Source organism: Atractosteus spatula, chromosome 28, assembly GCF_055471065.1.
Source record: "Atractosteus spatula isolate fAtrSpa1 chromosome 28, fAtrSpa1.hap1, whole genome shotgun sequence".
NCBI lineage: Eukaryota > Metazoa > Chordata > Actinopteri > Semionotiformes > Lepisosteidae > Atractosteus > Atractosteus spatula.
In genome coordinates, this window is record NC_142733.1 from 11,267,352 (window position 1) to 11,283,354 (window position 16,003).

The 16,003-nt window shown below is 39.9% G+C and overlaps 1 protein-coding gene across 1 annotated transcript in view; it reads left to right on the forward strand.

Annotated features, from left to right (window-relative positions):
• LOC148814047 (receptor-type tyrosine-protein phosphatase S-like) overlaps nt 1–16,003 on the forward strand; it is a 320,468-nt gene that overhangs the window by 117,389 nt on the left and 187,076 nt on the right. Inside the window, exon 3 of the mRNA XM_088907841.1 lies at nt 14,495–14,670. Coding sequence (XP_088763967.1) covers nt 14,580–14,670 — 91 coding nt within the window. The 5' untranslated portion in view covers nt 14,495–14,579. The remainder of the gene's footprint in view (nt 1–14,494; nt 14,671–16,003) is intronic.

Below are 16,003 nucleotides of genomic sequence, written 5' to 3' on the forward strand. Positions count from 1 at the left end.
GTTCAGAATATTCTGCCTTTTATGCAGGATCGTGTAAGGGAAAGAAATTAGAAAAGAAATTTGAAAAGAGCTGAAACATTGAAATCCATGCAGTGCAAATGTGCTGTTTGTGATGTTTTTGGATATCTTTTGGATATCTTTTTAAACATCACAATAGTCACCTTAAATGGTAATTAATAAATAGGAAGGGGCAGAGAGTGACACAGAAGTCTTGAAAGGATTTAAAACAGGAAACAAATTAAATACCAAGGGTTGCGTCTCATTAACTTGCACTAGGCTTTCCTTCATTTGGAGTCACTTTATGTTGATGCCTGCCTGTAAAGTCATGGATGAAGTTCCCCTTAGAACTAGATAGAGCACAAATGCTATATGTTTAAGACAACTGTGACTTCTTTAAAAAGCTTTAGCAGCTGCCTGAACTTTAACCTCTGAACTCCACCTTGCAGGGTCTCTGAAAGGGCGTGAATTATGATCTTCGCTTTAAGAAAGAGGGGCTCTTCAGAACAGAACGAGACAATTAAAGCAGGACCAGCTTACTCCCTTTTCTGGGTTCTTGTTTCACACTGGCGGCTGGCGGTTCTGCCTTCTCGCGGAAGCCTGCCAGCCAGCACTGTGGGATTCCATGGGCTGCCCACGTGGCGGCAGGCCTTCACAATAACCTTGTGTTTTGTCCTCTGCAGAACGGCTAACAATTGCCCTTTATCAGGGGCTGTGTGAAGGGACCAGTATGTTCTGTGTGTTGGGGCTCTTTTGTTATTTAGGAATACATTTGTGGGGGTTGCGTCACCAGCGTTCCAATTTGTACTAAAGCAGTTCTCGGCAGTACCAGTGTAACACTCCTCATGTGACCTCATTGCTCATATGCTTTCCTCCACATTGTATTCCAAAAATTGGTCAGGGAGATACAATACAGGGATGTTTATAACTTGTACTGTATCTTTTACTCGAAGTGTTGAAAAGTTTCAATTATCGTGCTGTGCAGAATTTGTACATGTTTTGCATGGCTCTACACTTCACTCATGTTTCCCTTTACTATGCAGAAACAATACTATGGTGATCTTCTACAGAGGTTTTAGCTATTTTATTTTATCATCACATTTTTGACTGCTTCAGTACTTCATATTGGCTGTTCATGTTTAGTTTAGCTTGTGTTGCGGTGATTACATTTTTGAAGAATCTTGTCAATGCCAACTGAAAATTGTTAAATGGTAACTTGGTTTCTTCTTACCCAAACTAAATCACCTTAGCAAGCGTTAAGCCTATTACGGTAAAAAACACTGTTCTGAGTAAATAGTTGATGTACAGTATGCAACATGTATGGGCTGTAAACCCTGATGGTCTCTGGGCTGTCTAAACCCTTTGCACAGCAGTGGACAGGAAATTTGAGCTACATTTGAGATGTATTTTCAGTGTCATGGGGAAGGACTCCCCTGAAACACATGGACACTGTTTTGTTCTGTTTAGAAAAAAGGGGAAACAGTTCACTTGGGATGTTCAATTTATTTTTACCTTTTCCTCTTGTTAAATCTTCCCAGGAGAGCAGCACATATTTTCTTCTACCCCACGAAAGAAAAACATAAAAATATCAAACAGTTAAATGTTTTATCTTGGTTTTTCCCCTCTTCTTTTTAGATCATTTTATACGTCTCTGAACTGGAGGGTTTCAGAATTGCTCTTGCTCTTCTCCTGCCCCTCTCGGCCCCAAGGGAGAACAACATTTATTTGTCTTGTGGAACATATTCATTTCCAATCCAAATGCTTTTTGTTTTTCAGACCAAGGCTAAATTGCAGAAAAGAGTTTTAGAAGGAAAGTAGTTGAAAGCTGGACACACAGTGTCTCATGACCTGAAGGCCCAGGACATGGGCCACCCAGCCAGCAGCATCCTACCTGGTTTTAGATCATTAGGGTACTCTAACGTCAGCTTTTGCTCATAAAGGACATTTGGCCTTAATCGGACCTGGTGAACCGCAGGCAGTGGTATCGTATAGTCCCAGTCAAAGGCTCTTACTGAAGTTTCCATCCATCTATGATCAGATTTGTCCTGTGAGGATCATGGCAAATTGGAGCCAAGCGTACAAGGAGTGACTGAGATCAACATCACTACTCTCACCCTGGTTGGAGAAACTAGTCCACCATTGTGCCGTAGAGAAAGGGAGAGTTTAGAAGAAAATAATTTATTGTGTTCATGAAACTCTTTTCATGCCAAAGAATGCAGTTCCTCCATGGCATTGCAGCGCTCTCCTGGGTGATTTGCAGCAGCAATTATGTGTCAGAAGTGGAAATTTCCAGGAATGGAAATTTATCTAGGATACTGAGGTTAACATTTTTTGTGTTAGCTGTCCTAGTGCTGTAATGGTCTTTAATGATAAAACAGTCAGTGTCCCACTCATCACACTGGGGCATTGATTTGAAAATTCAGGTAGCGATGAAAGAGGGCCTCCTGCTGATGAACGAACACCACTTAGAGCAGCGTCCTACACTTTCCTTAGAGGTCTTCCGCTCCGGTGGTGATCAAGCTCCGTTTTGCTCAGATACTGAGATGTGTTGCGATCAGGTTGCTACTGAATTGCCACCCTAAAAGTCAGTGGGGTCGGAGGAAACACGAGCAGCCAGCCAAAACCCCCAAAGGTGCGCCATCAGAATTGAACCCGGGCCACTATGTTGCCTCCAGCCCATTTCTTTTGGACTTAAAAGCTTTTAAATTAATATCCCCATTTATAATAAGCAGAATAACACTTTTCACTGTGAAGAGTTCTCAACGTAAGATTTTGGCAAAACACAGATCTTAGCAAAACCTTTAACGTTATCATTATCCCTTTTAAATGTTCCTTGTCTTTCACATATTCATGGAAATTAAGGCCGAACTGTGAAATTCAAATGAGATATTTATTTTGCTGACACTGTTTCCTGTTCCTGCTCAACAGTGGATATCCACTGTGTTCAGCTGCTCGACTGCATTTTCTCTGAAATTTGCATCTGGCGAAGCACAGGTGTTCTTACTGCACAGAAAGCCAAGGGTGCTGAGGTTGACTCAAGCCCACCCAGCTGTGATGGTGCTCAGCAAATTTTCACATCTGGTTATTTCAACTGGTGACGTGTAGGTTATAGGGCACAACCTGCTTTTCTAATGAGCACCATTACTCATTGAGTCATTTGTGAGACAGTTTGTTTGTACATCTTCAAACTGAACACCACCCCAAACTTTTGACATGGTAAATTTTCGGGCTTGCAAGGTCTGAGTTAATTTGCTCACCCTGAGGAGAAACTATGAGGTGGTCAAAAACAGTTTTGTATTGCTAAGATGTATTATGGAGCATATGGAATCCAGTTTTGCGTGTTTTCAGTATTCTACCTGCAAACAATCAAGTTTTGACTTGGAAAGCTTTCAAATAAGTTTCAAATGGGTAATTAATTGTTTCAAATAATTGCTTGGATGAGAAATGAGATGGCTTCCTTGTCTATGAGGGATGGATACTTGTCTAAAAGGTAATTTCAGTCTTATTTTGCAGTATAAAATTGTTGCAGGCTTTTTACTCCAAAGAATTACTTTCTTTTCTTTAAAAAATGGAATTAACATGAAAACAAGGTTTTAAACAAAATCTAACATCTTTCTGGCACATTTCTAGCCTACACAAGTTTTTCATGTTTTTGAATGAAGGACAATGCTAATGCTGTGAATTCCAAGGCTTCTGTGACACAATCTATTACATATTTTAGGAAGCAGAATTAATAGAATGTGTTCTGTTAATCTTAATGTGTCAAGGTACAGAGCAGTGGCTGGAAAAAACACCCTTAAAAGCAAGTGTCATTTTTCGAAAGGCTTTTTTGTTCCTTAATGTGTTTTTTCCATTTGTATGAACGAGATATTGTTCCCAGGGATTTTGGAGTTAAATTGACCTTTCACAAAGTTTCTGCCAGAAAGGCATCGCAGTTATCGGCATGGTAGGAGTATTTGACAGCCTGCAGACAGTCCGAACCATGCGGCGCTCGCCTGTTGGCCTTCAGCAAAGTAATTTGTTCAGAGTGCAAGTTCACCAGTGGGCAATGTCATTTCCCATCTGTGAGTGGGTTTTCCAGTGGTGGGCTTGAGTTTGGCAGGCTACTTCTTCGTTTCAAAGATCCAATCTCTTCCAGTAGCCCTCCCAGCTAGGAGCAGGGAAATGTGTGGTTTGCAGAAGATATCCTAAACAGAAGTGAGTTTTTGGTTAGTAGTGTGGTGGTGGCATCTGATCAACACGAACCATCCTCTGCAGCTCCTTGTGGCTTACAGTGTGTGAAATGGCAAGTGGCTCTCACATGCGGGTGTTCGAGGAAAGTCCTCATTCTTCCCTTGCTGGCGTGATGGGTGTGGCCATCAGAGGAGGTGATTTCTTTGGCTGGTCCAAAGCTGAAAGTACACATGGGGAAAGGACAAGACAATAGTCGCAATCAAATACAAACATACAGAGGTGGGCCAGGTCTTCTTAGAAGAAATAAAGGTTTGGTTAGTGTGCCGTAATTTTTCATTCAGCAATAGAATTCAGAGTGGGGGGTTTAAGACGGGCTAAATTAAAGAGGTGCTCTTGCATAACCAGTAACATGAAACCGGGGGCATCCAGAGACCTTGGATTATGGTTTGGAACCTGAATAGAAAATGTTGATTGATCACATTCTTTTGCTTTTTGAGTTGTGACTAATTGATACAAAGGCTCAAACTTCAAGAGGGAAATGGGTATAATTTACTTTGAGCAATTAAGGGAGAAAAATTAAATTGGACAGTACATGCTTACAAATATCAAAATGAAAATATCAGCAATTCAGCATTGTGTCAGTTTTCTTAAACAAATACCTAGCTATTTATTTGTGTATTTATTCTTTTCAAGTGAATGAGAACAGCCTTGATGTCTGGTTGAATGCATATACATGAGTCTGTGCAATGCACTGCGTTTTCTGACCTAGAAACAGTTTCTGTAGAATAAAAACAGCTGATGGAATTGAGAGTTAATGAAATTTCACAGTACCGCTGTCAGTCTGGGTGAGTGGCAGTATAATTGTCTTCGTTTCAAAGATCCAATCTCTTCCAGTAGCCCTCCCAGCTAGGAGCAGGGAAATTTGTGGTTTGCAGAAGATATCCTAAACAGAAGTGAGTTTTTTGCATGCATGGGATTTTTTTGAGAGAATCCAAAGAATAAATTCTCCTTCTTTCCTGTGAGCAAAATAAGCAAAATAAGCAGAAAGAAGTTCATCACAAATTGTTCAAAGTTGAAATTATGAGCAGAGTCATTTAAAACTCGTTCTATAACATAATGCGTGTTGATGTCTTCTACTGTAAAATCCTGGGTGATACATTCAATTAGCTTGGTTACTATATATTTGTCTTCTATAGTGAATCCCCTATTATTAATAAACCAGAATCAGACTTGTCATGTTTGTGAAGCTGATTCTTTGGGGTGCTTTAAAAAGTAGCTGAAAGAGATTCTGACATCAAACATCTATAGTAATTGAATGTCAAAATTGGACAAAGGGACTCATCTCTTATGTAACCATACACATGCTTTCAATGTCTATAATAGAATTTAGAAGAAAGGTGGCAAAGTAGAAAAATCTTTACTTGTTGCTCAAGGTATAATCTTTTGTTTATCTAAAAAATCTGTGTACAGTTTTTGCAATGAATGCTTATGAGCAACACTTAAGCACCATATATTTGCTCTGATGTTTCTTTCCAATTTTAAACAATCTTGATTTCCTTGCAGATATTTTTTCTCCTAGCAATTGAATCACTGAGAGACAGCGTATGCTTGTTGGCTTAATGGAGATGCTTATCATTATGACAGCCATGCTAACATGCGACCATTATAGCAGCTCCATGCACAGAGGAAAGCGAAGCCATTTTTCCCCTTATAGGTGGCTTGATTGTCTCAAGTAATATTCCTCATTCTGGATAATGGGAACTGCTGTACAGCACCTAGAGTCATGGCAATTTTATACAGGCTTCTGGCAGTTTGGTACAAATTCTACTAATGAATTTGAAAAGCTTGAATTTCGCATCTCTCCATACAATATTGACTCAAGAATAGTGTTTGGAAACAAAGATACTGCCAATCTGCATTTTTCACCATTGTGCTGTGTATTATCTTCTTGTGAGAAGAATAAAAATATTAGCACTCTAGTATTGCCAAGTTGACTATTCTGTTAATAATAGGTTGGTGCTTATAACTAGCAGTTTCAGAGTGTTGGCATAAACCAATTAAATAAATGAAATAAGTGATTACTTTTTGGAATAAAGAGAAAAGTTTGGCATCCCTTAAACAGATGTCTATAACACAGGAGCAGCAATCCTCTTCAGGCATATTGAAAAACCTCTTCATTGATTATTTTCAGGAACCGTGAAGAATTTAGAAATAGGTGATTCATTATTTCTGCTCCAAAGCCATTTAGATAAATATATACGCCCTTTAAAAAAAGTAACCAACAGCCAATGGCAGAGCACACAAACTGTAATAAAGACAGATTTACTCTTATATTCTGTCAGTGGGTGGAAACATAATTAAACAGACATCCCTCAGATACACTGTGATGATCACTCAAGGAATGAAAGTTGTTTCAGAAATATGAACCTCTTGCAGTCTTTGGTAGAGGTCAAGGCCTGCAATGTCAGCAGTTCAATGCTGTCATTCAACTTTTCATGTGTTAGATGCATGTGCCAGATTACAAGTTGTGATTGCATCTGATACAACTGTTACATGAAATGTTTATATTTAAACCAATAAGAACTTTTGAACCTGAACTATTTCTGTTTAATATTCTGTCTGAATGTGATAATGCCACTGGCGTTCTCTGAAGCTGAGAAAGAAACTGGATTTGAACCCGAGCCCCAGTAACAAAAGCTATAAGCTGCCAAGCTGCCTTTCCTTTCTGCGAAAAGGTCTGGAATTGTGGCTGTGTGTGTACATTTCCTGTGTGTCTGTTCACAGGACTGTGTAGCTTTTGAGTGTGTGGGCATTAGTATGAAGTTTCCTTCACTAGTGCTAATGTATTGGGAGAGCCCAGAATCCCACTGGCACCAATACATTTGACTGATAGTTCCCGTGGTGGGGATATAATAACTTACTCTTTAGCTCAGCCTGAGATATTGTCAGAAGGGAGAGATGGCCAAGCCGTGGAGAGGAGAAGTAAAGATAATGAGGAGCAGAGGGATGTGGATAAGAGATTGGTAAGAACAGAACCAGTTTTGTCTTGGTGCTGCAGAGTGATTGAAGATCTTTCACTGTATGGTGGTGTAAGGTCGGGTAGCCAATATGCAGCATAAAGCATAAAAATACATAGTTCAGGTGGGTAGCTGCGTCAGCATGCGTAGGCTGCAAAGGGACAAGTAATAGGTTTATTGCATGCTGAAAAAAACAAAAGAAAGAAAGAAAACACAAAGTTTCGGCCGTGGAGCCTTCTTCAGGTGTCAGAAAATACATAATCAACCTAACAATAGGTTCCAAAGGAACAAGTAATAGGTTTATTCCATGCTGAAAAAAAGAAGAAAGAGAACACGTTTCAGCCGTGGAGCCTTCTTCAGGTGTGAGCCTTCTTCAGGCCTTCTTCATGACACCTGAAGAAGGCTCCACGGCCGAAACGTTGTGTTCTCTTTCTTCTTTTTTTCAGCATGGAATAAACCTATTACTTGTTCCTTTGCAGCCTACGCATGCTGATGCAGCTACCCACCTGAACTAACAATAGGTTCTGTGCAATATAGTATTATCATTAATTTATGTGATACTCTTATTGAAATTGACTAACATTTTCACCTCTTGATACGGCTGGGAATTGTATTGGAGCAATCTGGGTGAAGTACCTCACTCCGGGTCCCACTGGGGTTCTGAACCACAACCCTCCAGTTATGAGTCCAAAGCCCTGGTCATTACTGGTATCAGTCTCCAGGTGCTTTTAAGCAGACCCAAGACATTTGTTTAAAAGTTTTAAATGCTCCCTTTTTTCTCCCTTCCTTTTCTTACTTTCTAGTTAGAATTAAAATAAGAATTTGTACGTTTGTGAAGTAAAACTAGTTAATGCTGTGATAAATAGAGCTAGTCTCATGTCAGAAACTGCACCAGGCCTCAGAAGCGGTCACAGTGAAAGTTCTTCAGCTTCCTCTGTTTTTGTTTTCTATCTTTTTATTTCCCTTCTTTACTTCCCTTCTGTATTTGTACAGATTACACTGTGAGCTTTGGAAATCTAGCCGATTAGCTGCTCTTCAGCACCTGTCCGATCATCGTGGTCTCAGAGGACCAGGTTAATGGGGGAGAGAGAGGGTGACGGGCAAGCAGGCTTTCTCATCTACATAATTCTCCAGCAGATATATGCAAATTCATGCAATTCTGTCCCAGTGATCTGCAATGCAAGCTTACTTTTTCAAGTATGTGTGTATGGACAAAAAAGCAAAGGAAGAAACATGAAAGAAAATGTTGCTGGCAAGTCTGATGATATTTTTAGCAGGTTTCCGTCTGCCTTCATGCCATTTTGATTTCTCAAATTGGAATTTTTGCCAGTCACAGCACTGGTGGATGTTGAAGAATGGCTTTATGATAAGGGTACAAGGTGATTACAGTGCAGTGCAAAAGCACTCCCAAAACAGCAGCTTTTGTTGTCTGTTTTTAGATGATGAGTTGCTCATTGACAGGCCAGTGTTGAAAATACTTTATCTACACCTGAATCTAAAAATTCATTCATTTACAATTCACAAGAGTCAAGAGTATTTGTTACATGCTAACTGGAACAGGAGCTGCTTTTCAAAGGCATGTAGCAAGGGTGCAACTGATAACCTGAAGGAGTAAAGTATGACATACAATGCAGAAAATGCTGAGGTACAGAAAGTACATATCCCTGTATGTGAAAAAAGTGACATTTATATATGACAGCTTGAATATGAAACCTCCTTTCTTTTTGTTTTTTCTATGCACTCTTTTCAAAGTACACAAGTCTGTCCTAAAAGCATTAGATGTGTATTATGCATTCCCAGAGGTTTCAAACAATTCACCGACAACAATCTGCTTTAATAAAACAATGTTCATTCTTTAAATACTTCAATGTACACACTCGTTTAGGACTAAGGTTAGGTGCTTTCAGAAAGATTAATGGTAGACCACGTTAAGTGTGTACAATTACTTGAGATAGTCATTGCACTAGCCAGGCAGAGGAGAGCAAACATTTTTGTACTTTAAAGTGATCAAGCCATTTTAAGCAAGGGACTCATTTTAAATAATCTGATCAAACTGATGCTATTAGGATGGATCCAGCTGCCTAGTCTGCTTGAATGCAATTTCTGTCTCCCAATCTGATGCAGACAAGCTAATGCATGCCTTAGTATTTTCCAGGCTTGACTGTTGTAATGCAGTGCTTGCTGGGATATTGAAAAGTGTTCTTTTTTCAAGTTGCACCATGTTCGGAACTTAGCTTCTCAGATTTTATGTTTGAACACTTTTCTCCTGTTTTGGCTTCCTTGCACTGGCTTCTTTTGGAGATCAGAATAAAATTCACAACACTCCTGCCCAGTGTTAAGTAATTGAAGAGGTTGGCTCCTGTCTTCATAAGTGCTCTTCAGACCATGACCTTCCTTCAGGTCCCAAAACAAGGCTCAGATAACTGTTCTGTAGCTCCAAGGCTGTGCAGTGGTCTCCGAGCTCATATCAAATCTTGCAAGTCAGTCGGCACTTTCAAATTCTGTCTTAAATTGTTTATACTCTACCTTTTAATTCTGTTTAATTTACTGTATGACTTTGTCTATACCTGCCTCTTTTATTTATATAAAACAGAGTTTATTCAGCTGCACCCTACAGCCTTTTCATCAGTGAACTACAGGTTGCTTAGAGAAGACAGGTTTCAATGTCTGGATCTGTATTTGTGTAGCAGTGAATTTGGAAATGAAACCCAGAATGCACCATATTTATCCAATCTGGGATCTATGTGAGTTGATGTGTCTGGTACCAGCTGATTTAAGGTACAGAAGTGGAAAATCAACGGGCTTATAGGAACAATATGAACAGGCGGACCTTCCACCTGTAACAGCTTGAAGTGAACTTAACTGAACTATTAGTAACGCATCCAAGCAAAATGAAATACATTTGCATGCTGTTATTTAATGGTTATGGTGCTTTGCTCATTCAACAGTGGCAAGAATTAATGACTATAGCTCACAACATAACCTGAGCAGCACATTGGTAAAATGGAACTTAGCTTTTTGTGAAGAATTGATAATGAATTTCAGGGTTAGACCTAGATATGTGACAGAAAAGGAAAAAGGCATCATAAATAAGCAAAAAGTGTTACTTGTTGTTTTTGGTTCATTTACAAACAATGCCATTGCTTAACCCCAGGGTCTTCCAATCTCATGAATTTTAATAAATTATTTGTCTTTGGAGAGCAAAATGTAAAGATGAATCAAATCGATCAGGAGGAAACGACTGGAAATAAAAAAAAAATAACAATAGAATAATAGTCATAATATGTCATAAATCATGGGCGGTGTGGTGGCTCTGTTAGTAAATCTACAGGATCTGCGCCTGTGGCTGGAAGGTTGCCAGTTCGTATCCCGCAGGCGGCAGAGGAATCCTACTCTGTTGGGCCCCTGAGCAAGGCCCTTGACCCCAACTGCTCCAGGGGCGCTGTACAATGGCTGACCCTGCGCTCTGACCCCCAGCTTCTCTCCCTGTCTGTGTGTCTCATGGAGAGCAAGCTGGGGTATGCAGAAAGACAAATTCCTAATACAAAAAATTGTATATGGCCAATAAAAGGATCTTATCTTGTCTTACTGAAGTAGATGTTGACTTGCAGTGCTGCTGTAGTGTGAATGGTTACTGTACTTTCTGTGGAGGAGCCAGAAAAAATCAAGTTTTCTCCCTGTTTCTTAAATTCACAGACCAGAAGATTGACATTCCTTTATTGTCTGGGAGTGACTGGGTGGGAGAACTTGTAACTTCCCTGGAATCAAAATTGGATGCAGGGAAGGGATTGAGGTTTGATGGCGAGACTCTTTTTCTTCACCCTAAAAAAAGCAATATGTTCAGCCCGACAGTTCTTGTTCCGGATGTGTGTGGGTAAACACATAGTTGTGCACTGCATATTCTTTGCAAAAAAAATAGATGTGGCTTTCACCACATTTTCTTTTAAAAATACCTAAGAAGGTTACCATAGGAGGTAATTTTATCCCGTTGTGCTCAGTTGATTGCTAGAAGCTTATTGATCCAAGGAAAGTTTTCAGTTTTTCCCCTTAGAAAACCTTTAATAGTATCCTGCTTTGACATGAAGCAATGAATACAAACGGACAAAGTGGCAGAGATGTGTACAGCGTGATTTCTCAGAAGTACGGTGGCTTGAAAAGTTGGAAAAAGCTGTTGCTAGAGTTTGTTAGCCATCAGTCTATTATTGTATTCCTTCAAATTTGGTAATTCATTTGCAGTTTGCAAGCACATACAAAAGAGCCCTGTTGTGGAGTACGAAAAAAGGGGCCATAAATTTGAAACACTTGAACTGTGTTGTGAAGCTGAAGCAGCCTGTGGAGTCACTGAAAATAAATGATGGGATAAAGATAGGGAGGAGACTTCCTTTGACTAAAAGAGTAAACCAAAAACTAAAAAAAGACAACAGGAATTTTCCGTTTTTTGCTTTATTTGTGTATTTGTATATGTTGCACCTTCTAGAGGATTTTAGTTGTTTTGTTTCCATTGGAATCGAGTGGATTACTTATTTTCCATTAGAAAGAGTTTGGCACTCTGGAAAGGTTAGAATTCGTCTTTACACTTGAGCTGCTCTTTTTGCTTTCTGCTGGATTTCTACCTTTTTTTACCAAAGAATTTAAGCATATTGAACTTACTCAGGCCAGCTCCCTGGTGCTGTTTTTTAATTAGCTGGAAATAAAGCATTGCGTGTTCTTTTACTTTTGTTTGTTTGTGGAACTTGCACGTTACCATCTAGAAGGCATAGCTGTGTGAGAGGGGGCCTCACCTCAGTGAAGCTATCTCCTGACTAATTGCATCCAGAAAGACAAAACTGTTTCTCATTACAGTGCGATCTTACCAGAGCCATCTCCGATTCCCCTGCAGTGGCGAAGTGAGTTTCAGCTAAATGGCTTTACAAACAATAATGCAGCAGCACTTCGTGTCAAATCTGTAGCCCAACTCACTGTCCAAAAACCTTTCGGACCTTCAGCCCTAATCTTCTACACTGTGGGATTCCTTGAGCTTTTAAATGTCATTGGAAGTACAGTACAGGTCTTATTCAGTCTGCAATCACCATAAAGCCACTGTTGGTAAAACGAGTCTAAATTATCATTGCATTTTTTCCTGTGATTTAATGTTAATGTGAGACAAGGCCTGAATGCAGGCTGTTCATTTCTGTGTACAAACACTAGACAGAAGCCACATTAGTAAAAGGTTATAATCATAGCAAAAATGTCATCACTCAACTCAATAGAAAATTAACCTTATCAGGAGATTAGTGTTCCTTACATATCTTACACCTCCAAGAGATCTATTGGATCTCATTATTTAAATTAGATGTTTGTGTGGAAATTTCTTCTAATAAGCAGCATAACAGCTAATGAATGGAAATGTTCTAGATTCAATGAAGCTGTGATATTGACTTCTCTTGTTCTTACTCCTGGGCTATGTAAAAGGTATTTTTCCTTCTTGATTGTCCTTTCTTGCATTTTGGATCTCTAGTTATAATGGACACAAAGGAAAAAGAAGGTGTATGATGCAAGTTACACATTACAGATTAATACTTTTTGTGAAAAAAGCAAATGTTTCCCAATAATATATTGTATCAGCATGTTACAATGTTAAAGTATTAGTCATGGATGGTTCCTTGTATCAAGAAACTGGTACTGTTGGTTATAGAAGAGGACTAGGAGCATGACCATAGAGACCAGTTTGTGCTAATGTGTGAGGTCATTCACAAGGTCTGTAGTGTACTGTACCAACTATCACAAAAGCACTGGTATGTAAGTCACCGGTAAACTGACATTGCTAAAGCAAGCACAGCTTCTTTTGGAGTTTCAAAACATAGGAATGGTAACTAATGAGAGGAGCTCATTTGGTCCATGTAGACTGTTTGATCTAGGTAATTGATCCAAGGATCTCTTGAAGAACACCACAGTGTCAGTTTTAACAATATGGCTAGGTAACATGTTCCACACTCTTACAACCCTTTGTGTAAAGAACTTCCTAAAAATGGGAAAGTAACTGAAACACTAGTGAACATTGCTAGCTCTTAGGCAACACCCACTATGACTTTTGTGAGAACAGTTGGATGCCTACAGTGATTGTTTTTAATAATGTATAGAAATTGCATGATTAAGCAAGAAGTGCGTCAGTGTGGATTCCACACTAACCATGTGTACAAAACAACTGAGCTGAGGGCAGGACATGAAGTGGGCAATGATTTCCCTGCCTCAAAAACACTTGAGCCATTGAGCTGCTTATTTAAACTTTCTTTTTAAGTAAAAAGTCTGAAATAACAGAACTCCACCAGTTGATTTCATCTGGCTTTTTGTCAGATGTTTCTAGTTAAATAAACCTGTTGGTCAAGTCTCGTCATCTAAAATGCTAGAGTATTTGTTAGATTGATTGCATTGTACTGTAGATGTAGAAATTTGGTTCAGTTTTAAAAGACTACTTGTCTTCAGCTACTACTACTACTTGTCTTTTCTTAAAAGAACAGCAGAACAGCATCTTGTCTGATAGGTGCTTGTAATTCAGCAGATGAAACCCTTTACAAACAACGTTTTGAAATGAATACTCACAGAACTCAATGTGAAATCCAATATAAGGGCCTATACTTTGTTTGCACACACATTCTGCACAAGGTCTTTAATTTTTCATAAGGGAAAAATTGATTGTTAAGGCAATTAATAGCACTGGAAACTTCACTCATGAATCCTAGCAAAAGAAGAGCTGCAAAGGGTAATTTAACTTGGTTACTGTAGGAAATACACAGGCAGCATCTAAACAGTGATGGAGGAGAGAAGGTGCTACTTCTGAGGATGTCTCAAAAAAATATCACAAGAAGTTATAAACAAATTGTCCAACAGGCACAAGGCAGTGTACACCCTGGACAGGACAACAGTGCATTGCAGGGCACACACACACTCACACCAGAGCCCATTTTCCCACAAGACAATTACGCTACCAGCATGTTTTTGGACCACAGTGGGAGAATGGAGCTCAAGGTACATTGGGAGAACATGCAAACTCCACGCAGATGGCACCTCAGGGATTGAGCCCTGGGCCACAGTGCACCACTGTGCTGTCAATCGCCTTATAACCACGGCAGAAAAAATGGTTTATAGTGCCCTGTATTTGACACAGGATCAGCTTGATAGTGTTAATTCACAAAAGGAACTTGTGAAGGAGTCTGTGGTCTTAATGTTTTCATCAACAGATAGTATAATGAGTCTTTTTTCCTTAGCCTGGTTAAGATCAGAAATGTTTTGTTTCGCTAACGTTTTCATTTTTGTTTGCTTCTCTATAGATTGGCAAGACGTCCTGTTTGAAGCCCCCCAGCTTTCCATTGTGGGGCCTTGGCTCTCCAGCCAGGTCAAAGGTCAACGCCAAGCATGCTGCCACGCCGTCACCTCCGGATGCCAGCCTTACTGCCACTGGTGTCCCTGCTGCTGTCGCTGCTCCTGATTGGCTGCGAGGCCAAAGGTAGACCTTCTTCCTATTGGCTACTTGTGTTGCGACAGTGAGATGGAATATGCTCTCAAGTTACCTTTGAAATTATACTCAATAACAGAGAAACATTTCCAGAAAACCTCCCATGCTGTGTTTAAGGAAAACCATATACTCTTGGGGGGAAAAAAACAGATAAGAGTTCAGGTCAAGGAAGCTATAGATGAGTGGCTTTTACTAGAGTTTGTCCTATTCTTGAATTCGCTTGGCTGACTGCCTAAGTGTTTTTCTGTGTTTTATGGGTACAATAGTGTGCTGAGTTTTAATGAGGAGAATCTGGGCCTCATAAAACCTGTTGTTGGCACAAATCTCCAAAGGGGGCACAAAGGTAATAAATTCAGCCCACGTTCAGGTTTTTTGGCAGCGCTTGGAGCAGCACTCAGGCGTGACTGATGTCTATCTCTATGATTGTCTTTTATCAATCCATATTTATCTGTCCAGACGTTTATCTTTCTGTCAAGACAGTCCACTCTCTCCTTATTCGCAAGCTGTTTAAATTGCAGTGTTGGACCTTCATAGTGGGCTGTTCATTTTGCCAATATCTCTATCTGTCCATTTTCTCTGGAGCCCTCTTGTCGATATGTGATAGATTGTCTGTGCATGGTGATCTATTAATGCCAGGTCTGTCAGTGTGTATTCTTTCTTGAGTTTGATTTGCCTGTTGAATGCCTCACTGTAAAATACGAAAATACTTTTGCTTCAGTAAGATCTGCCACGCTATCTCCCAGGCCCTTAACTCTGTTCACTATACAACGTCCCTTCCAGTCAGTCAGTTGTAACTATTAGACTGCACTGACTCTTGACTCTCATTACTAGCAACTATAGGAGAACAGGCCCTGTGCACAAGATACTAGGTCATAGTAACTTTTTGTCTCTAATAAGCCACACTGCTGTCAGAGAGTCAGCACTGATCAGTCACCAGTACAACCTCCTGAGTTCTGAAACTCAGTCACTGTCCTGCACAACCTGCAGGCCCCTTTTCTATAAGAACTGATCACCGCATCACCATGCCCTCCTTCAGCCACATCACTGTGTAATTGAGACATTAATGAGCTGTACTCTGCCAGTGAATCGTCTCCCCTTTATTCAGACAGCACACACACGAATACAACACCCTGCCACCACATTGACTTCAGTCCCGCTGGTGGCTACAACTGAAAGCATGATGTCATTCTGCGCTTGTTGTCCCCTCCCCCACCCCCGCCTCCTTACTCTCTTTTCTCATAAATCAGAAGCCCAAGGAGATGTTTTTAATCAACATAAAAAAGGCATATAAATCATTCCAGTAATAAAGCTGGGGATCCACAAA